This window comes from Malaclemys terrapin, chromosome 17 (assembly GCF_027887155.1).
Source record: "Malaclemys terrapin pileata isolate rMalTer1 chromosome 17, rMalTer1.hap1, whole genome shotgun sequence".
Lineage (NCBI taxonomy): Eukaryota > Metazoa > Chordata > Testudines > Emydidae > Malaclemys > Malaclemys terrapin.
The window spans coordinates 3,996,646-4,024,522 of record NC_071521.1 but is presented as its reverse complement, the minus strand read 5'-3'; the positions used below and the strand labels follow the sequence as shown (position 1 = coordinate 4,024,522).

General features: G+C 42.3%; 1 protein-coding gene, 1 long non-coding RNA gene and 1 pseudogene across 10 annotated transcripts in view; 2 read left to right on the top strand and 1 right to left on the bottom strand.

The window, feature by feature from the left end:
• The window catches only part of LOC128825079 (uncharacterized), a 42,374-nt gene that overhangs the window by 3,927 nt on the left and 10,570 nt on the right, over window positions 1-27,877 (top strand). For 2 of the 7 annotated variants that reach the window (XR_008442599.1, XR_008442597.1), the window contains exons 3-6: window positions 6,125-6,221; window positions 20,459-20,573; window positions 24,524-24,655; window positions 25,103-25,140. This is a non-coding gene — a long non-coding RNA (uncharacterized LOC128825079). Of the gene's footprint in view, window positions 1-6,124; window positions 6,222-20,458; window positions 20,574-21,261; window positions 21,325-24,523; window positions 24,656-25,102; window positions 25,141-27,877 lie in introns of those variants that run through there. The other 5 variants (XR_008442596.1, XR_008442595.1, XR_008442600.1 and 2 more) reach the window with 4 other exon arrangements.
• LOC128825460 (U2 spliceosomal RNA) lies at window positions 622-671 on the top strand (annotated as a pseudogene).
• STRBP (spermatid perinuclear RNA binding protein) overlaps window positions 18,410-27,877 on the bottom strand; it is a 98,495-nt gene continuing 89,027 nt past the window's right edge. For 2 of the 3 annotated variants that reach the window (XM_054007121.1, XM_054007122.1), the window contains exons 16-18: window positions 26,687-26,810; window positions 24,084-24,128; window positions 20,811-21,255 (exon numbers count right to left, since the gene is read on the bottom strand). In XM_054007121.1, coding sequence (XP_053863096.1) covers window positions 21,179-21,255; window positions 24,084-24,128; window positions 26,687-26,810 — 246 coding nt within the window. In that variant the 3' untranslated portion in view covers window positions 20,811-21,178. Of the gene's footprint in view, window positions 18,611-20,810; window positions 21,256-24,083; window positions 24,129-26,686; window positions 26,811-27,877 lie in introns of those variants that run through there. The other variant, XM_054007123.1, reaches the window with a different exon arrangement.

Here is a 27,877-nt window from a genome sequence, read left to right as displayed (position 1 = left end):
ACTTGATCGTGACCAGATGCTGTGGGTTATAAAAGACCTTGGGTCTCCAGTTCTGGGCCTGTGGTGCTCCTCTATACCTGTGCTGTGGTCCAGGCTTGCTTTGGAGGTTATTACTATGTTGTGGTGTGTGTGGCTGGAGTGTGATTTTCAAGCAGAATACTTACCTCCCAACCTGTGTCTACACTAGATTTTTCCCCCACTGTTCCTGCCAGAGGTGGAGCTGCATTGGTGTCAGAAACAGTAGGAACCTTGACAAAATAACTAGTGTGATCATAGCCCCATTAAACTATCTGCCTCAGGTATTTATAGAGCACTCTGTGATGAGAGGATCTGGAGCAATGCTGGCATGAAAGGGCCTGTGCTGAGCTTGCCCAGGAACAGAGAACCTCTGAGTCCCAGTAAAGATAAGAGACGGCAGCATAGTAACAAGTGGAAAGGTGGTGAGAATTGCAGCCTGCTAGTGACGAAGCAGAAGCCCTTGTTTTGCAAGGTTTGCAATGAGCACATGGCATGAGTGTTAAATCCCCTACTGCTGATGGGCAGGGGCCTCTGTACGTGTGATCCAAGGTGAAGGATAAGCTCCAAGTCTCTTGCACAGGTGACTTTGGAAGGTGAAACTAGAGTATCTGTTCTTCTCAGTTTAATATCTGATACGTCCTCTATCTGAGGACTATATATTAGAATGACTTGTGACCTTCAGGTGTAGCTGGAAAGGGTGTCTCAGAGGGAAGAGAGAAATCTACTCTCTGGCAAGCGTGAGACAGAGCGAGGAAGGCAGCAATGCAGATTCCTCCCAACTTGTGTCCATAAGAGGGAGGGAGAGAGGTACACTGGGGTGAGGTGGGGACAGAGAGCGCTGCGCCTGTGGCAGCGTTCAGGACTTGGGGAAAGGGTCCTCTGCAAGCCTTTCTATCAGGAATACTGCTGGTGCAGGCCTGGGAACCTAGACTACCGGTGTGGAAACAGGGTGAGATGCACTCTGCACTGTGGAGCCCAATAACCTTTAAAGGAGGAAGTGGAAATATTGGTATTTAATAACTCTCTTTTCCTGTCCAAAGGGTGGGGGAGGAAGATGAAGGGTGGCTACTTATAAAGTACTGTTCTTTTGAGCTTTAAAAGGCAAATCGTGGGGTGATCAAGAGCCACCCATAATTCTGCCCCCCAGAGAGTCCTGTTGGGAGCACAGCATGCCCAGCTGGAAGGACTCTGACTGGATGCTTTCAATGGTGTTTGAAAGGGATGGTGTCAGTGCACATCCGGGCATCCTGGAGGCACTCTGCGTGATGTGGTGAAGCCCTGGTGTGTGTGAGGGGCACTGTGGAAGCCTGTGCTGAGCTCCTCTGAATTATGGATGAGCTTTCTGCTTCCAGCACAGACATGTACAGCACAAACTGTGCAGCTCCTAGGCACCTTTGTTGGTTACGATACTAAAATGTCTCTTTGAGAAACCACTGGCTGCTCTGTAGCCCGGCCTCGTGTTCTGAATGTGTCTGAAGACTGCAGATGTTGCTCATGTCGGTGATTAGACAGCATGGAAAGAGGTGGCCAGTAATACCTGTTTCAGCTGTAAAGTTCTGGGTCTGCAAAAGCTTCCAACCATTATCACTTCCAGTCTGAGCCCCCCCTCTCTTCTCTCCCATCTAAATTGGGGTATTTCTCACTGGGCTCCTTTCCTTCTGAACAAGCTTCTGGACTTTCCTAACCTAGGTGTGCAGATTTCTAGCCTAGTTTGTGTTTTAAATGTGGTGTGGATTTTTTTCTCTTTGTTCAGATTAATAAAGCAGCCAGTCCATTGTCCTCATCACCCCCATGTAATATACTAAGAAAGAACCAATTCTAGCCCCGTGTTCATTGCAGGCAAGGTGAGAGATTAAATAATGTGTTTAAAATACCTAGAAGTAGCTGCTTGGACATGGGGTCCTGGATTAATTCTACTGTGCTTCCTTTGCAAGACAGATGCCTGTGAATTGTTTTTTGCTGAGTAGCTCTGGTTTTTTCACCTGCATATAGAACACGTGTTTTTGAGCAAGTGATGGTACAATAGCAAAGGAGCTGTGATCTGCCCTCCTCCCTACAGGTCAGCTAGAGAGAGCTGCAAGGTACAGATCCAATTTTAATCATGGGCAGCAGGGAAGGGCTGACTGATCTGTGTGCTTTCCATCTCCAAACACTGTGATCTGTAGGAACAATCTCTCTCTTTTAACAGGGGTGCAGGGCATCCCTCTGAATTCAGAAGCCAAGGCTTTTGTCAAGTTGAAATGAAATGCTCTTGAATAAGATCAGGCATTGTAGCTGGGGCTGGCAGGCTGAGCTCCTGGGGGTCTCTGCAGAAGCAGCGTTCTGCTGAGACACTGTCTGGAAATAGAATCCTCAAAGTACAGCTGGGATCAGAGCTTCCTGCAGCTGGCTTTATTTTCTGGGTTTTGAGGCCTTTCATCTAAGCCAGGCAGGAGGATTTTGGAGCAGTTATATTTATAAAGGCTGTAGGAGAAAGAACCCTCTCACACCACCCCCAGTCACAGGGATCCGGTCTCTCTCCTCATCTGGTAAGTTTATAATTATTCACAGCCCACCCCGAGCCCCATCTTGGTGAGCAGGATCCCGTCACACCCCTTGGTTTAGACAGATGCAGGAAGTTGTGCGTCTTTCTCCATGATGTGGACCAGACTCTTTGCACCAACATAACTGACCTGGGATAATCCTACCCTTGTGGCTCCAGGTCCCCTCTGATGTGCTCCTTTTACACCCTCTATGAAAATTCAATAATTGCCCCCAGCCTGCAGTGTCACTACTGTAGGAGTATGTATTGAATCAGCGTTCCAGGTCACCACGGTCCAGTTTAGTTTGGGATTGCCCCTCTACTCACCCCATATCTGCCCTCCTTCTGCAACATCTACTCTCCTCTCCAAGCAAAACTCTGTCTAATTAATTAAACCTAAACATAGATGGATTCTTCCCTTTCTCTGAGTGGGGAATTGCTCCCCCCTGTATGCACACAGGGAGCTGAGCAAGCGGCACAGGCTCTGGGTTAGGAAGGAGATAGGTGTCCTTTTCCCAAGATCTCTAAAGGGAATCCCCTCCAACAGCTTGCAAAGCTTCCTGTTCTCTGCCCAGTCCACCTGCTTCCTCTTTTCTCCGCCTGGGGTGTGGAGGAGCCTTCGATGTCATTGAAAGGGAAACCCAGGCTGCCTTTGAACAGTGTTATAAATAAATAGAGGTGTAAGATGGCGTGAAAGCTCATCCAATGCCCTGAAGGTGGCAGGAGCTTGAATTTCTTGCTGTTGCACACAGGGAGGATCTTGGTGACCAAGGGAAGGGGATGATTTACAGCTCAGCAAATGGGGAGGGGATGAACTCGCTCTCTCTAGCTGACTTGCTCACACTCAGGCCTGCAGCGAAGGACTAAAGTCAGCATTTCATACCCAGCAATTGATTGAGGGGTGAAGTGCTGCCTGTAGGGATCTCTACTAACCCTCTCACAGCATGGGTACGCCCCCTCTTGGAGTTGCCTTGAATGGTGAGCATAGGCAGTGCCTGTATGAACAGTATTATCCAGAAAAGGCAGTGTGTGCTGTAATGGGGTTGAAAAGCTTCCTTCAACCTGTTGGCTACTTAGGTGGATTACACCTGACAGGAGAGTTTGCTCTAAGGTGGGACAATTAAAAAGATAATAGCTGTACAGGTTCCTATGCATTTATTGCGCCTCTCTGCGCTTCCTTGTCATTAATGATCTGGAGGATGGCGTGGACTGCACCCTCAGCAAGTTGCAGATGACACTAAACTGGGAGGAGTGGTAGATACGCTGGAGGGTAGGGATAGCATACAGAGGGACCTAGACAAATTAGAGGTTGGTCCAAAAGAAATCTGATGAGGTTCAACAAGGACAAGTGCAGAGTCCTGCACTTAGACAGAAGAATTCCATGCACTGCTACAGACTAGGGACCGAGTGGCGAGGCAGCAGTTCTGCAGAACAGGACCTAAGGGTTACAGTGGATGAGAAGCTGGATATGAGTCAGCAGTGTGCCCTTGTTGCCAAGAAGGCCAACGGCATTTTGGGCTGTATAAGATGGGGCATTGCCAGTAGAGTGAGGGACGTGATCATTCCCCTCTATTCGGCGTTGGTGAGGCCTCGTCTGAAGTACTGTGTCCAGTTTTGGGCCCCACATTACAAGAAGGATTTGGAAAAACTGAAAGAGGCCAGTGGAGGGCAACAAAAATGATTAGGGGGCTGGAGCACATGACTTCTGAGGAGAGGCTGAGGGAACTGGGCTTGTTTAGTGTGCAGACGAAAAGAGTGAGGGGGGGATTTGATAGCAGCCTTCAACTACCTGAAAGGGGGGGAGGTTCCAAAGAGGATGGAGCTTGGCTGTTCTCAGTGGTGGCAGATGACAGAACAAGGAGCAATGGTCTCAAGTTGCAGTGGGGGAGGTCTAGGTTGGATATTAAGAAAAACTTTTTCACTAGGAGGGTGGTGAAGCACTGGAATAGGTTACCTAGGGAGGTGGAATCTCCATCCTTAGAGGTTTTTAAGGTCAGGCTTGACAATGCTCTGGCTGGGATGATTTAGTTGGGGGTTGGACTAGATGACCTCCTGAGGTCCCTTCCAACCCTGATATTCTATGATTCCTGGGGGTGATCCTCAGCCCTGATTTCCCCTTTGGCTTAGCAAATCTCTTAAACTAGACCAGAGGAAGGAATGGGCTGGTGTGTGCGGTATGGACGAGTGAACAGAGGCCTTTGTCTGGCCTTAGTGTCTGTGGGGACAGTAAATCGCCCACTGGCTCATTTGACATGTGCTGTATATGGGCCAGAGAGGAGCCCAGCCCTTGGTGAATCCGGCTACAAAGCTTTAGGGTCACCTTATTTGCTGTTGTACAGATCCCTCATTAATAAAGCACGAGGAGGCTGCAGGTCAGCTCTCTCTAGAGTCTCACCTGGCTTGTAGATGCGTTGCGCCCTTACTTGTGGAAACAAAGGGCTGGTTTATTGACTGAGGTGCACACAGCGAACATATCGATTTCTCTGTAATCAAGTGCACACTTCTCCAAGGTGCTGGCACTTGCAGTGGGAGAAAGCTGGGCTCCCTGCTTTCCAGAGCAGATAGCATGCAGCCTGGATCTTTTGGTTGTTTTAATAGCAGTAGTTAATAATCCTTTCAGAATGCTTCAGTTCAGCCACCACTGACCATGTGTAGCATCTGCACCCCCCTGCTCCTGTAAATTCCAGTCTTGCAATGTTTGAGAATAAAACGTATTTCTGTGAAGTGGTCAGGTGCAAGGCAGGCAGGCAGGCTGCTTTGGTGCCTTGAGAACTCTGGGACCTTACAACTGCAGTTCCTTAACTGGCTCCCAGCTGAAATGGGGTGAACAGATAGCAGGCTTCCAGTAACCAAGAAGCTGTTATATTAAGTCAGCTTCTTATTCTCTCACTACATGAGGAACAGCATTTGGAATGGTAGGATCATTGCCCCAAGAAGGCACAGCCTACACCTTGGGGAATAGTTGCTCGCTTGTTTAGATTGTGGGGAAAACGTGCACACCCCTTGCTCTGGCATAGATTTCTTTACCCTATGAGAATTCTATCCCTGCCCAGGCAGCTATTAGTTATACAGGCTTTCCTAATATTTAATCTGAACTTTCCCTGCAGTCTTATTTCTAAAGGGACACAGTCCTTCCCACCAAGCCCTTGTGAGGGACTGTGATAGATGTGAGACATGCTCTAGCAATAACTAGTTACTGTTAGGTATGTGCTACTCCTGTACATTTACTCTGATAAAACCTAAACTTATGTAGAGTTCTGTCCAGCTAGTGCTCTTTTCTCACTGATGAGCTCATTTATTTTGAGTGATCGTAGCCAGTTCTTCATTAGTCTTATTTGCTCTGCCTTTTTCTCTAAAGCGGCCCTGTGCTTTTTAACTAAAAGTGTGGCATTGGAACCTGACCAAACAGCCCCCCTGTGTCTGGTTAATTCACCCCAGTACAGCGTACCTGGCTTTTTATTTTTGGCAACAGTGTCAGTTGGTCTCACATGCTGAGCCCTGGGTTCCTCTGGTACTGTTATTAGGGAGGTAATTTTATTGAACTCAAACGCAGTCAGCTTATGCTGCATTTTAATCCTCTTTCAGGTTGGTAGCCTCTGAATTTGATCGGCAAGCTCACCACTCAAACCTTCTGAAATGAAAAGGCTGAACAGCAGGATCAGAAAAGCACTTCAAAGAAAAGGTAAGGTTTTTCCTGTTAACTTAGCAGGGGGGCAGCGACTTTCCCGCATAGCCACCTAGCACAGGAATCTCTCTAGCATAACTTGAGACAATCAGAGCCTCTGAAAGGAACTACCTTGGGGATTATGCTATTAATATATTGCACTAGCATAAGTTTTAAAGTTGTAACCTTAAACACATGAAAAAATACAGAGCAAGTGTAATCACAAGGCATAGTTTTGTCTTAGATTTCTCTGGACCCTGAAGTCAACTGCATGGTCTCAGAGGACAGGTATTGGCCCATATATTAACAGTTTGTCTAGGAATTCACAAGGCTCTGTAAAATGGGGGAGAGTTACTGTGAGAAACAACTTTGGTACATACCTATTTGAACATTCAACCTGTAGCATTTGTGGTGTTACTCTCACATCTAAAAATATAAGAGATTCCACTGTGTACTCTCCTGCTTGCGCGCACACAAACTTTCAAGGTGATCAGTAATGTTCACCTGTCTGAGTACATGTGTAGAAGTCTTTCTACAGTAAAAGCTGTACTTATCACCCTCAATTCAAAACAGAGCAGCAATTTTGGCTTAACCTTTCGAATAAAAACCTATTTATCTCTGGCCTGATATTACACAGAAAAAAATCTGTTAAAAGAAAGAGGAGGAGGTTGGGCATTTAATGTGAAACTTAATCCCCAGGCCTCCACCCCCAGGAACTGGAGGTGCTTGCTCCTCTTCTACTGAGAACTGGGGTGTTGAGCAGAGCACCTCGCCTTAGACCTTCAAAGAACTTTCCCAATTTTTAATTAAAAAAAAAAAATCTAAATATACAGCTGTGTAGCAGGAAATTCCAGCTTGGGATTTAGGATCCCATCACAGCTACAAACAGCCCCCCCTGCATTTGGCTTTACTGCTTATGAGCTTAGTGTGGCCATCCCTAATTCATAGGCTATAAAAAGTGCCCACTTCCCTGCCAGGAACAGTTTTTTTTTTTAAAACACAATTTGTGAAAATCTTCAGAGAGCCCCTGTGGCTAGTTTGTGTTGGATTCAGTCACACGCACACAACAGTGTGTTTCCTTTGCAAAGGCATTACAATCCACACTCATTCTGTACCATGCTCCTATCCCCAAGGCAAGGAGGCTGCCAGCAGCCTCTGAAAAGCTGTGTCACACCTGTCTGCGCAGACAATGGCCTCACTATTCAAAGGAGACTAGCCTCTTCCTTGTTTTAGTCTCCCACGCTTCATGCTCTAAAAAGCAAAAATAGTTTCCCATTTGAAATTAGACCTACACTGCAGTTCAGCAAGGTTTACTAACAGAGTTGGACACACCAATCAGTCACAGCAACACAGATCCTGTTTGCAGAGAGAAGCTTTTTATTGTACTTTGTTGGGAGCAAATGAAACATGTGAGGGCTTTACATACCAAGAATGCAGCAGTGCCAGGTTACATTCAGTGGCAGGTGAACCAAGGTTACAGTGCAAATATCACTGCTCTCTACAGTTAACAGCAGCTGGCATACAAACCACAACACAGAGAAGTAATGTAGATACAGCATCATAGGTAATGAGGCAACTTAACATACAAAGAGCATTCTATTTACTTTGCCTTTGCAGGTTGCTTTATAGATGCTGTGAGTAAACATACCCTATTTTAAAATTCAGTGTGCAGTTACTCTGCCCCCAAATTAAAACACCATTTGGAGTATTCACATTACACTTTTTACAATATACACAACTAAGGTTATTGCCAAGTTACTTCCTACTTCAAATTACACTATTTACAATGTAATATTCAGGAAAAGTTTCAACAGCAGAGTGTCCTTTACATGAACTAGGAGAAATATTTTATTTTGTAATGGATTCTATAATTAAGCCACAGGGATCTCATGTACTTTATTCAGAAGTTTTTCTCTCAGCAATTTTTTAATAGAGCAAGTTACTGAAAAAAATAGATGGATTTGTCCAGTGTTACCTATTGTGCAAGTTACTGAAAGTGTTCAGGGACTGAATAGTAAAAGTTTAGATTTTTATAATCAATGTTAGATCCAATCTTAGTGTAAAAATAAATGCTCTAGCCTCAGTGCATGAATAAGTGCATCTGTCAGCCAAAGGTCAGATCTCTATGGATGAAAAGGAGAGTTCGAGAATAGATCTTTTGTTTACTATCCTGATCCGCAAAGAAAAACAAAGTCATTGAAGTCTAGAAAGAGAAGTACCCAACAAGTGATTTATAGGATTACATTCTCTATTTCCAGTATGTGTGCATATTGTTTACATGAAGGCTAAAGGAAGAGAACTGGAACCTCCCTATAAGCACTAGAGACTAGCTCCTACCTCAAGGCAAAATAATCCTGTACAAACCCCCATTTGCTGGAGACTGCCACAGTAGAGTGTGGTCACAGTGGCACCACCTCCAGACAGCTCTCTCCCCCCCCCCCCCCCCAAAAAAAAAAACAAACACACACGTTTTCATTTAGTTCAGTTCTGAACATGAGCATGACCAAACTGAGTCAGTGACTTAGGTTTTGTTATTTTGAACTGGCTTCTATGCCTCTCTAAGCCATGGATTCTCCAGTGCAGTGAGTTTAGCAAATGAATTTAAATGAAAAAGCAATCAATACAGAGTTGTCAGATTCCTCTGACATGCAGCTAAATCAAAGAGGTTTCCAAACTAAAATGGAGAGAGAGAGAGAAAGTGGGGCCTGCCTGAGCATGAAATGCTGATTTAAAGCTTCCCCTCCATCTCTCTCTTACATCCTGTAAGTGGAGTCGTCATACGTTTGACTAAAATCACAACTGGGCTTCCAGAATTTTTCTGACTTCCAAATCTGAATTTGCTCAGTGTAACTCCTCCAGCTGGGTTTCTGCCTCCTAAATCTTCACCAGTGAAAGACCCTACAGCTAGAAGTGTAGCTGACAGTTCATGCCATGCTTTGGCCAGTGTAGCCAAGATTGCTGAAAGGTACTAGTGATTCTGATTGCTCACCTTGAGACAGCTTGGAGAGCAAGTCTCACATTGGGCCCTTGAAATATTGGCCACTTTTGAAAACCGTGGTCTCCTTCTTCCATAACTGCTCTGCTAAGTTAAAAGGCCATGGTACACACATACTTGTCAGTTACTTGAGTGCTTTTGAAAATTCAACCCACTGCCAGTGTCAGAATTCCCATTTAGAATTGGGCGTCCCAAAAATTCTGGTCTAGGTGGAAATCAGATGACCCTTTAGCAAGAGAAAGAAATAAGGGACCAGAGTTTGGTCTCTGCCTAGGTTTGAAGGAATCCATCATCTTCATGCGGTAGGAGAATTTGTTGACCCAAGATATCTTCAGTTTGGTCAAATATTGATTAGGTATAGGATCGCAAATCTGACACTGTACTTTTGGAAACAGATAACACTGAGGCAGCTTCCCCTTTTCTTTTCAGCAGGGCAATAGTTTAAACTTTAAACTATTTGTCCTTAAGGACTTTCAAATATCCACTATTTAGTTTTCTAACCAGGTGTTTAAGGATATCTCTGTCCCCAACAGGGCAGATAACTGGACAAAACTTCAGAGTTTTTTCTGCAGCTGTTCTGAATTGCTTTGAGGGCAGATTTACCACCTTAAACATGCATTGCCCAGAGTGTGCTCTATATGTGCTGTAGCTCCTGCCTTTTACCAGTTTAAAATGTTTTTCCTAGACAATAGATGTCATTAGAAATCAACACCAGTCTTTATCACGGTGCTCAGATGCCCAGAAATAATCACTAGAAAGAGTTGTAACAAACAGTATTCATACTCACTGTGAGAGCCCACTTTTTAAAAGTAGCACAGCTCTGAATACCCTGCGTTAGTTTGCTTTGTGTCGCATGCAATAAAGTCTTCCTTCTGGTTGGAAAATAGAGGCTCTTTGCAAGAAATGTTGACTAAGCAACATCCGTTGGTTAAATTCTACTTTTTTGAGGTCAGTTGATAGAATACCCTTGCAAGATTAACGATTGAGAATATAGGTTTTTCCAATATGAAGTTTTGCACCTGCAAACAGCATTAGATTAAAAGTGCTAAGCTGGCCACCTTTGTCCACTCTGCCTGCAGCTCTTCATTATAGTGCTGCAGGTCTCACCAGTGCTCTGTTCCTCCTAATTGTGCCTGTTATCTTAAGCTGCAAAGCTGACATGGTGCGGCCCTGAGTAATTCTGTATTGCTTATGCTTACAGAAGCTTGTGCTTTTGAGAACAGAAAAGTCAGCACTAAAGGGGAAAAAAAAGGAACCAGGCACAGTGTTCATGTGAAATTTCCCTGCATTGTTTAACCAACTAATTCATGGCAATTCTGAGGAGTGGAACTGAAAAATCACCTTGTGCTTTACTCTGTTAATTATGGTATTGGTTTCTCTCTAACTTCCTTGTTGTCTTAGGAGAGAATTAGACAGGAATATTTTGACATTCCATTCAATACTGATCAGATGAAGCTACTGTGGTTTTGTCACTATTGGTTATATTGAAAGTGTGTGCCTCACACCATACAATTGCAGTTTGTTACAACAGTACCCCCTCTGCTGTACAGGCAGGTTCTATGGCAAGAGTTTAGAGGATAAGCAGAGTGCCCCATGCTTGAGCACTATCTAGATTAACAGGGTTCTACTGTACTTTCCATGTCAAAATTCAACTTCAGGGTAACAGTGCATAGAACGCAGTGGGGAATTTCATCTTCTCATTGGATCTCACATGCTGACTTCTGAAATCTTTCCATTCTGTCCCTGTGTGTTCAACCGTAAAGCATGCCTCCAGCTCTGTAATCTAATCTGCTGCAATGATGTACCCAGAAGTCTTTAGCTTCACTACTCTGGCTACTTTAAAGTCTTGAGTTGAGGCACTGACAAATCCTGACACATTATAATGGGGCGGGGGGGGGGGGGGAGAGAAAATAGTTCTGGTGAAAGATACCAGATTTGCAGCCATGGAGGCTGAATCCCTGTTTTTACAACATTTATAGCAGAGGCAGTGGAGACCTCCCCCCTCAAGGGCGGAGAAGGGAGGTTCAGTGTCCATTTCTGCACCTGGCCTCTTCCTCAGTTCATTCTAATGCTGAACAGGGAACCTGGTGCTTTCCGTAAGTGGATGAGCATGCAGCTAGAAGCTGCATCCATCAGAAGTGTTAAGAACTCAAAAGTAACAGAACCATGCTAGAGGGGCAGGGACTAGGGCCCTTTTCTCCCATGTCCACACAGTATTTATTTTTTAAAAAGGTCTGACTCAGTTCAGCCAGTTTGCAGCTCTTAGTTCCTTTTAGAAGTGGTTCGGTTTGCATCTTCCTGCAGAGACAAAACCCAGCTGTTTTCACCCCCTTCCCTCCCCCCCCCCCCCCCCAGCCACAGGCACTAACTTTCCTTGGCACCAGTGGGTGCTCGCAGCGGCCCCGCTGCGTTCCTCCTCCTCTTCCCCCTCCCTTAGCTATTTCGCTGTGCAAGCGCTGGGAGGAAGGGGGGAGATGCAGGGGAGGAGGCGGAGGTGAGCGGGGGAGGGGGAGGTCAGGGAGCTGCCGGTGGGCACAGAGCACCCATGGAGTCAGCGCCTATGCTTCTAGCCCAATCATGAAACACCTGAGTGTTCTTAAAGGTGCAATCCTCTGTATGGTGGTGAACAGTCAAATTGCCACAGGCATTTAGGTTGGGTATTGGATAATGTGGCTCTGCAGTTACATATTTCAGATGCTTTGTTTCTTACAAATCTTGTTGATAATTGGGCCATTATTAATAAGGTGGCTCAGAATTCCATGGCTGAGAAAAGGCCTTCAGACTTTGCCAATTTTTCTGCAGACTCCTTTTGGACTGTTCATTTTAATATACTTAAATAACCATTAAATTACCCTCCCTATGCCTCACAATATATGGTACTAAAATGTAAAGAGTAGGACACCAAATACAACAGGATAAAACAATCCAAAATAGATTTTGGACGTGGAGATGTAGCTGCATCAGCTCTAAGAGGCCAGCTCATTTTGCAAAACATTGCAGTGTCACATAGTAACAGACAGCACCTACTCTCTTAGCAAAAAACCCCAGATCCTAGGGATGGACATTCTTGACCTTCACACCTGCTTTTGCTTTCCACTAAGAATCAGTTACAAAGAGAACCACTTACCTGTATGCTGAAGTGCTCCTGTTCCAGTGCTGGGGGGGGGGGGGAAAGAGGGGTTTCATGGTCATTAATGAAACTGTGCACTGAGCTGAGATATACCAAGGTATGAAGCAGTAACAGGTGTGGATAAGTAATAGAATAATGGCAGAGAACGTTCCTGATCAGATTTCTGTCGTACACCAAAACACAGTGTCAATTAACTTACCAGACTTGGTTACCTCCAAAATGTGTTCTGTCAAGAAACTAAGGATGAAAACAGATGCCACAATCTTTGGGCATGGACTTCCGTGTGGCAGACAGCAAGAGTTTCTCCTGAGAATTGCTCTGAAATGGCTATAATAAAATTTCCACTTTATTATAGAGATCAGTTTCACAACAAACTAGATTTGCTAAAAGAGTAGAAAAATGAAATCACTGGGCAGTTAACAGACAAGCCGTCTGCACCCATTAGAGATGGTAAACATGTTTTTCCAAGAGATTTATTCAATGATGAGATTAAAGAATAGGTGCCCTCTGAATACTAAAGCTGCAGCTACTGGATTTTTAAGGCAAAAGGACTGCACATCTCAACAGTCTTCAGTTGAGTCCTGAAGGTAGGTAGTTTTCAATCTCCTGATGTCAGAGACACAGGTCTGTCCTCCCCTGCCTGGAAACACCAACACTTACCTTGTGTTTGCACATCATCACATAGCCAAGAAAGTCAGTGTTCTTTGCTTTTAAGCGACACTGCCCTTGAGCTGTTTAGCTCAGCCACACCTATGGGATTTCTCCGCATGAGCTGCCTCTGAGACCTCATTGGAACCAGTCTGAAATTTTAGGGTTTCTTTCCTCTACAGAAGCAGCCTGATTAATCTGAATGGAATACAGGCGGCTATCGAGCAGAATTCCAAGTAGTATCCAAAGCAGGAGCTGCCACAGAAATAATCCCACCCATCTGTTATGGGTACATGGAGGCAAAGCCAGTTCCCCAGAGAGGAAAGATCACTTTTGCTGGAGTGGTCAACCAGGACTCCAGATACCACCTGAGGACTAAGTTTGAATCCTGTGACATATTCCCTCAGTGCCTGAAGTTAAAGAGACAAAGTGGGTGAAGTAATATCTTTTATTTGACCAATTTCTGTTGGTGAAAGAGACAAGCTTTCGAGCTTACACAGAGCTCTTCTTCAGGTCTGGGAAATTAATTCAAAGTGTCACTGCCTGTAACAGACCTTCTGGAGAAGTTCCTCCAGACTTCAGCGCTCCATGAGAGATACGAGTAGGTGAGGGGAGCATATGCTCACCCTCCCTCCACATCAGGGGAGTTGTGGATGAGAAGGTACAATGATGGCTGCAGGACTTGGTCCCATATGTGGTTCTCCTTGTCCATAGGAATTGCCAGCCTGGACCAGATCAGTACTTCATCTAGTCTCAGATAGTGGCCAGCGCCACCTACTTCAGAAGGCACAAGAAATGAATGCACCATTATTGAACAGCCAGTCCATAGGGAAAGGTTTCTTCCTAGCCCATTTGGAAGTCTCTGTGCTGGTGCCCCGTTCTTCTGTCCTGCCCAAGAGGGTAATTGTGGTCAAGGAATTTTTCACTCATTGGTTGTTGGGAAAACCACAGACTCAGAGTGGTTTTTCGTGTGTTATAGGCCTTTACCTAATTAAGATCCTCCTGTGGTTAGAGAATATAAGCTTTTTATGAGTAAGACACTTTACAGGTCACCCTTCTGCTAGAAGGCAAGTGCCGCAAGAGAAAGTATCCCTTTCCTCTCCACAGCGTGCAGACAGCGGAGCTGGGTATCTGCCAGCGATGGGAGCAATAGTCCCCACTGCCTGAATGATAAATTAAAGTTTTCCATCAAAATTCACCATTTTCTTAAAGCTTTTCAAAAGGTTAATTCAAGGCCATTAGAATGTGATGCCAGAAAGTGCCTGCAAACCTCCTGCTGTAAAGATTCCACAGCTTAAAAAAACCCATTCCGCTATTTACTGAGATGTTGGACTAGCTTGTTCTCCCCAAGCTCCTTGACAGAGAATCTCATAAAAGCAAAAGATATTTAACTCCAGTGCAACTCTTGGCAGCAGGACTGACAGAACATTAAATGGGAGCCATGATGATTGCTGGAATCATGTAATTAACTCCTGCTGGCTGCATGACAGCAAATTAGACAAATTAGGAACCACCTACACAGGCACTAAATTGCCTTTTTTCTGCAGGCTGGATTTGTACTCCATCCGACAGGAATCGCTTGGGCAATAGAAGCTATATGCTACACATTCACTGCATGTACACAGGAGACACTCTCCATCTGAACAGCACAATGCCCAGGAATAAGGTTGCCCTGTTCCAAATACTGAATGCTTGTTAAAAGAAGAACACAGATAGCTAGAACTGGCACAGAAATAACGTAATGGCAGGATGCACAGCTTTTCTGTTAGCGAAGAGAATGGCCCTTTATAACTATTTATACTGCTATTGGACACAAGCAGTTTAGCACAGTGATGGGGTGGGACCTACATCTCAAAAGGCACAGGCAGCTTTTAAAAAAAGTATATACCCCCAACCTGTACAATAGCATTAATATAAGATGACTGACAGACAATAACTGCCCTTCAGACTAATGGGCCAGTCAGTTATCTGGGAGATTTGATATTTTAACCTTTTGGTGCTAGGAGTAATTTCTAAAGCACACATTAGAATCAAATCAACTAACTCCAAGGGTTTATGCAGGAGGGGAACATACCAGACTGTGCATCTGCTTGTCTGTCGCTAATGGAAAGGGACTTCCTCAGAACTCTGAGCCAGAAGTCCAAGCTACAAAATAACAGTTTCTCCCTTGTTCTTAAAGATACAACAGAATAGACATAGCAGCTACACAGTAAAGCTTATGGAGTCAGCTTTGCATATAGGCCTGTTAAATTGCATTCCAAGCTCTGAAACTCGGCAACATTAGAATCGCAGGCTCAAGGAAAAGGCAATGTATACCCCTCTCCTCTGCTGACTTACCTGTGATTTAAACACCGTGCAAATACTGATGTAGAAGAGAGCACTTTCTACTTTCCCTTGCGAACTACTGCCTGTCCCAACTGCATGTCAGGTAGATGCAACCCACGCTAGTGGTCAAGAGTGACCTGACATTCCAACTAGTTTAAGAACTGTGAATGAGACAGTCTAAAAGAAAATTTTCAGAAGTGCCTATGTGACTTCGGCTCTTAAGTCCCATTTTCAAAAGTAATGTAGGACTTAGGATCCTTGGTGACTTAGGCACTTCTGAAAGTTTACTTTAAGGTCCACTGACTTTCAGTGAGAAGTAGGCTCTTAAGTGGTGAACATTCTAGAAGGGCATTAGTGGAACAGAATAAGGGATTGGAGCAAATAAATGGACAGATAAGGAAATTCAGGCTTAACTGTTTTGCTGAAGAGCAGTCAACAAATGGAATAAAGTGCCAAATGAAGGCCATTTAAAATCAAACTCTCTCAATGAGTGAGAAGCAGCCAGGCATTTTATTAATCAGTACCTGACCTGGACAGTGCGTATTATCAGACTCATCACCTGAGCTATTCAGAGGAAACCTGAAGAGCAGTTAATTATAATATACCTTATCTCTGATATGAAATGTATAAACCATTCCTCCTCCAAAGCCTAATAGAGCAGCCCGCAAGTGCTGCCCATTCTCAATACAAGACTCAGCAATCCTCTGCTAGTGAAAGATTCAGACCTTGATTTTAAAAGGCCCTCAGGGGCAGAGTCCCAAATTTGTGCCTAAAGATAACTATAGATCCAAATCTGCACCATGTAATAACTGTGGGAGCATTTCACAGCATTTCAGCTGCTCACTGATTGCACCCACAATGTAGTTAGATGTTCAAGTGCTAGAATGTACAACTTGCTTGCAAAATTGAGTCTGAAGTTTTTTCCAGGTGCAAAATTAGATGCCACTCGTCCAATCAGGCTCTCCCATTGACGTTGGTGGAGTTTATAGTTAGCAATTTGTCCAGTAAGACACTATTAATTCTGTCCAGATCTTTGCTGGACTGAGTTACTAAAGGTAATCTATACCTAAGATTACATTTTCTGAAATTATGATTTTTTCAGTTATTAAAATCAAATCCATTTAATTTACATAGTGTGGTGACTTACCTGCTTACTACAAAAAAACAGTATACTCCGAGCCTGGTTTACCACTACATTATGCTATGTGCTTACCAGTTTTACAGCAGAATAGTGGTGAATCAGTTCTTTTGTACCTTTCACGTCTGCGTATTAAGAGTGACTATCGAGCTAATATTATTCTGCATTTAAAAGCCACATTCTAAGTACAATTTTTATATGAAGAGAGTTCTCAGCAACTTTATATTACAATGACAGTCCACTGCTAGAATATGCAATAGTATGTAAAACAAATTTTAAAATTACTATTTTTAAAAAAATGTATACATATCACATACACTTAGGCCTCAATCCAGAATCATTTTAATCCAAGGAAATTTTTGTAAGGTAAACTTAAAATACAGAATTACTTAATGATTCTATCTTAATTCCTAGTTTTACAAAACCATGACCAAGCAATGAATTCATGCTGAGTTAATCACCATTCTCCCCCCCTACACACACACATACACACACACACACACACACCCCTCCCTTTATGAATTAATTTGGCCTAATATAATCTGGTCTCTGTAGATTTTAACTTCAATATTCTAAATATTACCAAAGCTTTTCCTCCTTCCTTTGGAGATTAGCATTAATAGTTTTGGGAAAAGATTACTTTCTTATTAATTAGACAATATAATGTAGTCAACAGTACATTTCTATTCTGTACACCTATAGAAAGCCATGTTATGGCTTTCCATACAAACCATGTTGGTTAGCACACATTGTGGCTTTGGTACACAGGTGAGTTTTTCCACTAGAAAGGAAAGAATGCAGTGCTTGATACTCAAGAGTATCAATATTATTAACTTTTCAGACTACATAAGAAGAGATGTTTGGAGCAGAATGATTTACTGATAAGACTAATGGATTCTTTTTACTATCTTAACATCAACAGTTTTTTATCTTAAACTAAAATAATTTCAGTGGCCTTTAAAAAACGCAAGATTGGAAATTAGACCAGTTGATTTTTTCCTTAAACAGTTAGATTTTGAAATTAAATAAAGGCATAATAAAAGCTCATGCCATATATATGATTCATCACAGGTCTATGGGAGTTGAAAAACAGTAATTAACATTCTTCAAGCGGAGAATAAAAATTCTTACCTTTTTTATACCATGATCTCTGCTTACAGTCATTACATTTCAGCCTATTTTATAAAGTGCATATGGCTACGAAGGTCCGGAGAGAATGAGAATAAAGTGATATTAACCTGCTGAAAACTGCTTAAAAGTCTTATCCTGCAATATAGAGAGGTTCCAATGCCATTTAAATAAAGACTTTCATACAGAGGCATCTCTGACTCAGTTAATAATCCCGATAATTGATTCAACACCCCAAACAGTTTAACGAACAACAACAACAACAAAAAAACACACAAAAAAGTGAACTTAGAACAGCGAATTTTTTCTAAAATTTGCCAAATTCTAGAATGTCGGTTATTTTATGAGGATTTTAGAAAAAAAAATCCATTTCAGAAGTGAAGTGACCTAATCCTTCCACCGTTTCACCATATTATTGTGAGGCATGGTTGAGACACATTAGTTCAGTTATACCTGGGAGAAAAGGTGGAATGTTTGCTGCCTTTCATGTCTTCCGGCATGTAGCAGCTCTGGGTTCAAGAATAGCCACTGTAAGCCTTGGTGGCAGTTTCTAGGTCAACTTTGATACTAAAGACCTGAGTACAATTGTTCAGTTAAAATTCTGATTTAAGTGGTGAAAGCTAAAGCGGAGTTATCTGATTAAATTGGGAGCCCCACCAATTTTTAATGAAGTCCAAGTTTTATACATTGGTCTCTTCTTTCTGCATGAAGAAATAACCAAGACATGTATGCACATCTATTGCTATGTATCCCAAGGAAGGACTGTGGCTTCGAATAAGTATTGCTTTTATTAAAAAGGATTTGAGTCCAGGGGAAAAAAAATCTTTTCAAAAAGGAAAAGCTCAGAGTTCCATATTTGAAGCTGAGACCCCCTCAAAACGAGTCACGTTTGTTCTTGCTTTTAAGACATCTATAAATAGCCATTTCGAGCCACACAACCTGATGGTTCTAGAAGTCAGAGAAGAAATCTTGAGGGCCCAAGTGAACAATAAAAGGTGCGATGCTGAGAGGCTGGCAATAGGGACTGTCAATGAAAAAACCACCTACAGTGGAGAAAAGAGCAGAGAAGCAAAAACTTCGTGTTAATTTCAAAGGGACTGGCTGAAGCTAAAGCTCCATTTAAATTTCTCTGCTCCTTCAGCTGTAAGTGGAATTTTCATTGTAAAAGGGACACAAATGGGCACTTTTAAAACTATCAAAACATCTATACTTCCAAGGTTATCACTTTGTAAACAAAGAACTGACAGCTCATTCATATTTTCAGAAAAGCAGAGAAATGTAAAATATGCAGCAACGGGGCAAGTTTACAATGTGGTTAGTAACTCCCAACAAATGACAAAAAATGAACAAATGACTTCATATAAATCATCTGAAATGACGGCCATCAAGTTGGAAAAGAGCACAGCTCCCTCTTTTTAATGAGCTGGGGAGGAATAAGTTATTGGGCAAGTAAATTTTCAATACGTAAATATTTTCAGAACAAATTGTAGTTTAAAATTTAAAGTCTCAGAAATTCATGGATTTAAAAAACAAAAAAAAACAAACCCCACTTTATCATCAGCAGTTGCCAATCAAGAGAACTCCAAAAAAGGATCTTTTAATGAATATTGTATTACCCAAAAATGGGCTCTCATCAGCCATGCTTTTTCTGCTCCGTGATGGCTCCCTTTCATCCATAGGCCAGCAAAACAGGTCAATGATTTATGAATACTTCTCAATTTGAAGGCAACGCCAACCCCGCCATTTATCTCTCAGTGCTAATTCAAGGGATGATAATGTCAGACTCACTGCTGCTGTCAATCAAGGCTACATACTTTATTAAAGTACCACCACCACCAAATGAAAGCCAGAGCTACAGCAGGAAGAGAAACGGTTATGAAAGATTTAAGCACATTCCTAAGCACAAATGCTTGATTTAAGAACAGCTGCTGTAGTTAATTCCAAGGAAAGCAGCTTGTTATACACGTCACCTCCTTATGCTGTTCTAGGATTACTCTCCCTGCTATGAGAAACATACATTGCGGTAAGCCCCATTCTTACCACGTCCTTTAAAAAACCACCACCACCACCCTCCCCCAAGAATAGAGTCTGAAGGAGAGCAGAGTGTATAAAGGCATCGTCAAGACAGCACAAAATATAACAAACCTACTGAAAAGGAACTGGTGAGCTCTGAATGGGGAAGTGCAACCAACAATGCTGCTTATTTTGTGGGGGTGATACCTTAATAAAAAGTACTTTATTCCTTCATATTGGAGTCCAAAGCACAACAGCTTTATACACAAGCCTGAAAATGTTCTGGTGACAGTACGGAGCATGTCCTCTGCTCTATACTTTCAGAGGGGTACATGCACTTCTTAGATTATAGATGTTGCCTTACTTTGGGCACCAAGTCGTATCAAAAAATGAATACTGGCCTATGGCTGAAATGTGTCACTTTTCACAGCAGCACTCAACAAGAACTGGGACCATTAAATAGCAAGTTTTCATGGGGACCTTGTTGCTGCTTTAGATTCTTATAATTGTAAGGGGAAAAGGAGAACCCTTTTTTTAATTAGAGACTGACAACTAAAATAACTGTAAAAATGCTCCATGGAAAATCAAGGGTGGACAAACAATCTTACAGAGTGAAGAAGGCCACAAGAACAAGTGCAATTTATTCTTTTTGGGGGGAAGTGAGGGGCATTGTAAAAACATCTTTGGAACACTAAAAAACAATCATAATGTTATGATTGTCCTTTCTCTGGGCAATACAGACTTAACTATGTATTCCTCCAATTATATACCAAAAGTCTTTGAATGGAAATTTCCCTTGTTTAACACAGGTTTCACAAATATAACTGAATACAAAGAGACCAGCTAGTGTTAATAATGCCCTTTGTTTTCTTTTTCAGCATTTTGCATACAAATGAAGAGGCTTCGTGGAAAATGAAGACAGGGTCTACGTTACTGAGCCTTACAATATGCTACTTTCCTTGGTTTTAAAGATGCTAAGGGAATCCTTTCAAGGTACTGATGCTTAGATATATCAAAAATAATAAGCTAAGACAATACTTAAACCCATATTTTACTAGCTTTGTTCACCTTAATATTTTCAAAGTTAAAATTTAACTGAAAAGTTTCTATTGTATTACTGGTTTGTTTGTTTTTAAATAACTACACTCTGAATTAAGTTGCCCTACAACAAATACAGGTCATTAACTGAGATTCTGTGTGACTGCATTAGGAAACAGGCAGTACTCTGTGTTACGACAAAACCGTTTATTTGTGATCAGTGTTTTATATTCTATACATCCTTCACAAATTTAATTTTACATAATCGGATACTTCATTTAAAACGTAAGGTTTAAGCTTCTAGTTCTTCCCTATAACAGAAGGCTGGTATAAGTTATTTGAAAATGAGGTAACATTTCACAGAACATTTTTTTTCTTCAAGTTTTAGAGAACTAAATTTGCATTTTGTTAAAATCAAAAAGTAGGAAAAGATGTTTCTTTACAAATGACTTTGCTCAAGTATGTGTTCAAAGAAAACAGGATAAAAAGGCTTTTTTCTCTTCTAACATTCTGTACTGTACTGTGTTGTTCAATCAATATGAATTAGCTTCTGCCATTTGCTAAAAGAATGAGTAGTGGGGAACAGGATATGTTGGGAATTTCATAACTGGTAACAGAACCATTCTCTTGGGTATACCTACAGAGAGAAGAAACGGAGAGGACTCCAAATAAGTTCAATGATCCAATAAAGTCAAGTAAAAGCTTACAGTAATGTTCTCATTAACCCTTTCCAGATAAGTCAGTCAATGAGCTTTGAGGGCATTGAATCCCATAAGCAGAACATTTCAACATTTTGTAATGCTTTAAACTTAATATGACATATTAGATGTTATTATCATTCTGATGTTTATTAATTTAGCATTAGCAATACGTTTCAGAAGTAGTCAGTACCATGTTACACTGAACCAGACCGGATTTGGAAAGTTAATTTACGTTCTTATTAAGATAGTGTGGACAATCTATCTTGTTCAGTGTCCTGAAGTAATTTAACAGGCCAGTTACAACTGCAAAGCTTTTAGACAGAAAATGCTGCTGTGCATACACAGAAGTCCTTAAAAAAAGGGCACAGCACAGTTTTGACAAACCTCCCTTTGGATCTGTCAAAACCAGGCACTGATAACTCAATCAAGTTCTATATCCATTTAGACTTTCTGTATTTATTCATATTGTACTGAAGTGGCAAATCTGGAAAGATTAATATCTGCCTAATCTCAGGATTATTATAGCGTTCTTGTGGCCTCACAAACTTCTGCATACTTAAATACTTTTTTTTTTAATGGTTCCTATTTAAATTCTAATATTTAACCTACGTATCCATTTAGAAATCACAAAGCAGCAACAGCAGGTATTCCAGAGCACCAGATGATCAAAGTGAAACTTCCCAACATGCAACAGCTTACAAAGGCAAAAAGACATATTTACCTTACAGCCAGAAAAGCATTATTTCAGTACTTTGCATCACAATAAGACATTAAAACAGAAAAACTCTTTATGCGAAAAATGGGGGCAGCAGATTTCACAAGACTTTGAAGTCAGCGATATGCCACACGTAAATATCTAAGCGATTACAATTCAGGCTCCAACACAGATGTCATGAGAAGATGGAGGGAAAGGAAAAAACAAACCAAGAGAAAGAAGGATTGTAGGTAAAACTCCCAGCCCCACTGAAGTCAATGAGAGTTTTACCACTTACTTCAGTGGGGCCAGGACTTCACCTCATATTCTTATATATAACCTATCTGCCAATAAGAGATAAGGATAGTCAAGTACCAGCCATCTTAGACTATCTCAGGGTCATATTAAATACCCACTTCTTAATGTTTCATACAAGGATGAAGGCTACAAAAGGGATTGTTTAAAATAAGCTACTGATGAAACAGGTCCCAAACTAAATATGTGATCTCCTGCTGGGTGAGTGGGTAGAGGTTCCCTTTGTTATCAATAACAGTGCATGAAAGATAATCAAGAATACAGACTATGCTTTATGGGAAATGCTAGTGTCACCTGCTGCAATGTGAACACAGATGGCCAATTCATATCTTTCTACTAAGATAAGAAAAGCTGCTTTAAATCAGAGGAAATTCCTTATCCGAGTAAAGGCACCTCCTTGGCCAGTTCCCTTGCCCTGCTCCACAGAAGAAAGCATAGAATGGTAGCAGCCAGTCCTGCGTGGTAGGTGCTCCTAGACACCAACAATACTAGAGCCACAGCATTTTCATCATCAGGGGACAGCACAAGAGGCTATAGCTGTATTTATGGTGTGCATCATTTAGAATGGAAAAGGTTCTTTCCCAAGGTGTAGAAATCAAGTTACCCAGTTCTGTAATATTTCCCTGGTCAGATAAGGTTTCTACACTTGTAATCAGGTGGAGTTACTGTTAGCCACCAATTTTATTCAGATTCGATACGGAAGCAAGCATTAGGGTAATAACCCAGCACAGGAATGGTTGGTATAGTGAGGATTAGGTTTCCCCTTTGAAAAATAAAAAAAAGGCTGCTGGAGTAATCATGTGGTTTTGCCATTTGAGAACTACAGAATCTTACCCAGTTATAGAAGACAGGTTCTGTACACACAGAAGATCAGAACTGGTTCTGAGACAGCGCCTTGTTTTACTCTAGTGTGTTGGAACATATCACTGACTCCAAACTGTTTTGCCCCCATTGCCACATAAACCTCATTCAAAGTAACCAAAAGGCCAGTTAGAGATAAATATGCTTTATTAGTCTAGTATTTAAAAAAAGCGTGGGGGAGGGAAGGGGGCTAGGAGAAAGTACTCTGGAGCTATGAAAGAGGCCTTATGTTTATTTTAGTCCATATGAAATATATTGCACTGCCATCCTAGATTTCACTGGGCTTCTTAGCAGAAAGGGGCAGTGGCAAGTTATAGTGCCTTCGCAGCCTTGCAGTCTGATCTCTAAGTAACCTACAGAAACTCAGTTAGCCTGACCCAAACAGCAGTATTCATCCTGCCACTATATAAAATGTGTTTGGACTGGTTATGAGATGTTTGTGGCAGTGGGCATTTCAAACAACTGATTGCAATAAGAGGAAATGCCCACAAGTCTAACTTACAGACCATCATTTTACCAATGTTTAGCCAAGGGGCATTAGAGTAATATTTCAAGGATATTAGATTTGGCCCTTAGGTATTCTTTGAATGGAGCACAAGTTGGCTGTAAAAAGTAGGAGAACTACTTAAAAATATTCAATTTCACTATTAAAGGGAACAGGCAGTTAGAACAAGCAGTCCTTCCACAATCAGGCAAAGCATAGGCAAAAAGCTACTCCAACCAAAACAAGAACCACAAGGTTATGGCATCAATTGAAATGTCCTCATTGTCATATTTAAAGTGAGCTCTGATTTTCTTGGATCACTTGCGAACTCTAGGGCAATCTCTATTTTTGGACTGCCATGATAGTTTCAATACCATTTCTAGTTCAGTTAATTAATAGGTCATACATACCGTAGGCTGGCGCAGCTGGGCTGTACCCATAAGGTGCCCCATAGCCTACAATACAAACAGAACAAGCGTTTGGCTTTATTCCACCCAGCATATGAAAGGTCATATCAAAGGTCGCAAACTTAACACCACAGGGGCCATACACAACAGAAAATCCACTGCCATTTAAGTTAAAATACTTAAGCAGCATTTGGCTGTAATCGTTCCAGATTCTGGCTGCAAAAATAAACAAGGCATCTTATGCCTTTTTTGGAAGCTTCAGCATAGAAGAGCGAAGCTCCACCTTTCTTTCTATTTTCCTTAATTTTCTCTCTTAGTTGAAACTTTCCAGTCAATACTGTTGCACTGCAAGAGTTGGCAAAGCCCCATTTACAGACTTTCTTCATAAAATACAGATATGACTTGATGCACAAAATCGTCATTGTCCTCAATCCCCCACTTAGGAAAAGGGAAACCTGGAGGCCCGTGGTAAAGGTCCAAATCAGCAGCAGATATTTTTGGCGATTAAGAACACTGCCATTTGGTTTCCGTAGAGTCCAAACATATTCCACAGAAGACATCTGAATGGCTGGATAGTAAGTAAGCATTGATGGCAGCTTAAAAAAAATAAACCAAACCATCATGGGGATAGGAGGCATGCAAAGTTAGAGGATACATTCAGTTGCTGAATAAAAAGGAATGGTGACAGCATTGTTCTTGGTTATTACTGCTTGCTATTTCATTAAGACTTAGTACCATTCATGCCTGACAAAGCTTTTTTTGAGGGGGGTTACGTTGGGGTGTGGGAGGCTGAAGAGGAAAAAGGTACGTACGCCAAGAGAAATAAATGCTTAACAAGTATGATGGCTGGGAAATTAAACCTATTTCTGGAAGAATTCCACGCTGGCAAGGCCTGTGCCTCTAGCAGGTTACAATGTCTCAGAAATGACTCCTCAGGCAGAAAAGCAGTTTCAGAAACAATGTTCAAGTCCATTAAAAATGAATTACTGGTTTTTAATATTTATGATTACATCAATATACAGGAACAATGAAGGCACCACATTGCTGACTGCGCCAGGAGGTAAATATATCCAACTACAGGGCTGCGCTATTAACATTTGGGAACTGATGAAGGGTGTAATTAGAGTTTATGCTATATCCTAAAAAACCTTGAGCACTAATGATCAGGGTTTTACACTTTGGAAGCTAAGTGAGTGTTGGCTATGGAACTTTGGAGGCAGAGACCCCAAAGAATAAAATAAAATATATAGAAATGGAGGAGATTCTCCTCCCATCCCTAACTCCTGCACATGATCTCCTACACCAATGTGGTTCAACATCTTCAGATTGGCAACCCCTTATTCAAACTCAAATTTTTGTGATTCCACGCCATATAAAATGAATAGACAATAATGATAATAGACAAGAAGTAATTTGTTTGTGTAGCTGGAGAAGTTCACAGAGAATACCTGACCTTGAAGGATAACAGTATGCAGGGTATGGAGGAGCGAGATTTTCTCTGCTTTAGATTGTAGTATGCTTTTCAACGCCTCACGACCACCCGCTCCCCAGGTGTTGTGACTCACCAGGTGAGATGCACTATTTTAGATGAAGCAAAATACAGAGGAAACCCAGAAGTTGCTGTGCACTTCGTCTCTGTAGCTACAGTTTTGTGGCTGCTAACCTGCCAATGGGAATCAACACTAAAACAGCCTGACCAGCAATGTGAATTCTACGTGAAGGGGCCCAAGTATAAATGGGAACCAAAAAGCCTTTTAATTTAGACTTGCGGTTTTGCTGCTCAAAGCAACGCGGCCAACATTACAGAGCAACATCAGCCAGAATATGAATGTGAATTTCCTTCCTTCATTTCTCCCAACATGACAGCTGTTAATAGGCACCTCTGCTCACAGCCCTAGACTGTGTGGGGTGTTCCCGAGAGCACAATGACTTCCAAATCTGCCAGCATAATCCCCACAGTTCACTGCTCTGGAATGCATTTCAGCACAGTAGCAAGTTCCATTCCAGTAGCCTTTCCCCAAGAGGGCTGAAGAAGGGTCTCTCTTACTGTGAATCAGACTGCTCCTAGAGGGGATTCATCAGGTGGCAAAGCACTTCTCGCGGGAAGCAACGCGCACAAGACAGTATTTTAATTTTGCATGCACAAACAATACCCCTCTGCCCTTATTAAGGATAATCCTGTAGCATTATCTAGAATGAGAAACTCTTGGTAAAGCCAATCATAATACTAATAGGCATCTTCCAGGAGACTTCACAACTGGGCACAGAGTTGTGGGAATCATGCCATGGTGAGAGAGTTATGAGAAAGGCAGATATCAGAATTACAAAGCCCCAGGGAAAGAGTCGGAGCTGGATAACGATTTGCTCATCTTCCATGCACAATAAACTGCAAGCGAGATATGTTTCCAGCTCTACAGACTCTCTGACTTTTCCCTTTATTTAAACCCCCATGCATTTTCCCCTATGGCTCTTCTCAAATGCTATAAAACTAAACAGGTCACCAGCATGGATGAGTCTGACCCATAGAAAGGTGAATGTCAGCAGCCATAGTTCATCCATGGACAGCCGGGATGGACAGACCCTTAGCTATTAGCGCCATGACGTACCTGGTGCTATGTATCCAGCAGCAGCGGCTGCCCCAACAAATGCCCCTCGTGTTAAAGCGCCTCGTCCTCTGCCTCGAGCAGCCTGGACTGCTGCTGACACAGCTGTATTTACAACTCCTTTAGTCTGTGCAGAATAATAAAAATGGCATGATTCAGAACAGGATACATGAGGCAATCCATGTTAAACCCATCGAATGCTATATTCAACCCGCTAGGCTTGTTGAAGGCAACACACTCACTCATTCCATTCTGAAGCGTAGCTGTGCAGAATTGGGGACTGTGGCACAGACCTATATGTGAGCTCACAAGTTCTCTCAATTTATAGAATCCCCTTCCCTGGACAGAACGAATGGAGCATTGGCAGCTGCCAACAGGCATCTTTGTTTCATTCAAACACCACAGTGAGCTATGAGCTATCTTTTTGTCATGGGTGCGATGTGACTCTGATCACTGATAGGGCACCAATGTGCTACTACACTCTGCTACTGATCTCCATCTCGCTTGCCTGTGGGGAGCTGCAGGGACGCGGGGTCACTGCTGCAAAGCTGAATTTGTTACATCATCAGAAATCCTTGACACTTTTGGAGAGAGTGAAGTGCCCGGGAGAGAGGGGGAGGATATTGACCCTATTTCTCCCCACCTTTCCTCTCCAGCTTGCTGGGTGTTTGAACCGCTGTGCAGCCCACCTTTGCCCTGCCCCATGAAGTGCTGAGCTAAGAGCTGGTGCAGGGGTGCATTGGCATTTTTATTATAATATTTCTCTAACATATCAAGGGTGAAATCCCAGACTTATTAACTTCAAGAGGACCAGGATTCTACCCCAAATGAAGCAAGAAAGCCTGGACAAGAATTTTCAAAAATACAAACTTATCTTTATTCTCCTAAAGTCACACTTAGGGCTTGTCTACACAACGTTTAGTTCATGGCAAGCTGGGCTGTGAATCTACCCCGCACCAGCTTGCCATGCACTAAGTGTCCGTGTGGACCCTGCTCATGCACATTAAACAGCTAATACACGCTGATCTGGTCCCATTTCAAAAAGGACTAGGCTAACATTGTGAGAGAGTTAGTCTGTGGCCAGGGCAGATTCCCACCTCAGCTTGCCACTAACAGTGTAGATGAGCCCTTAGGCATCATTAAACTGGGTTGCCAGATTTTCAGAAGTATTGGCCACTCAGCTCCCGTAGGTTG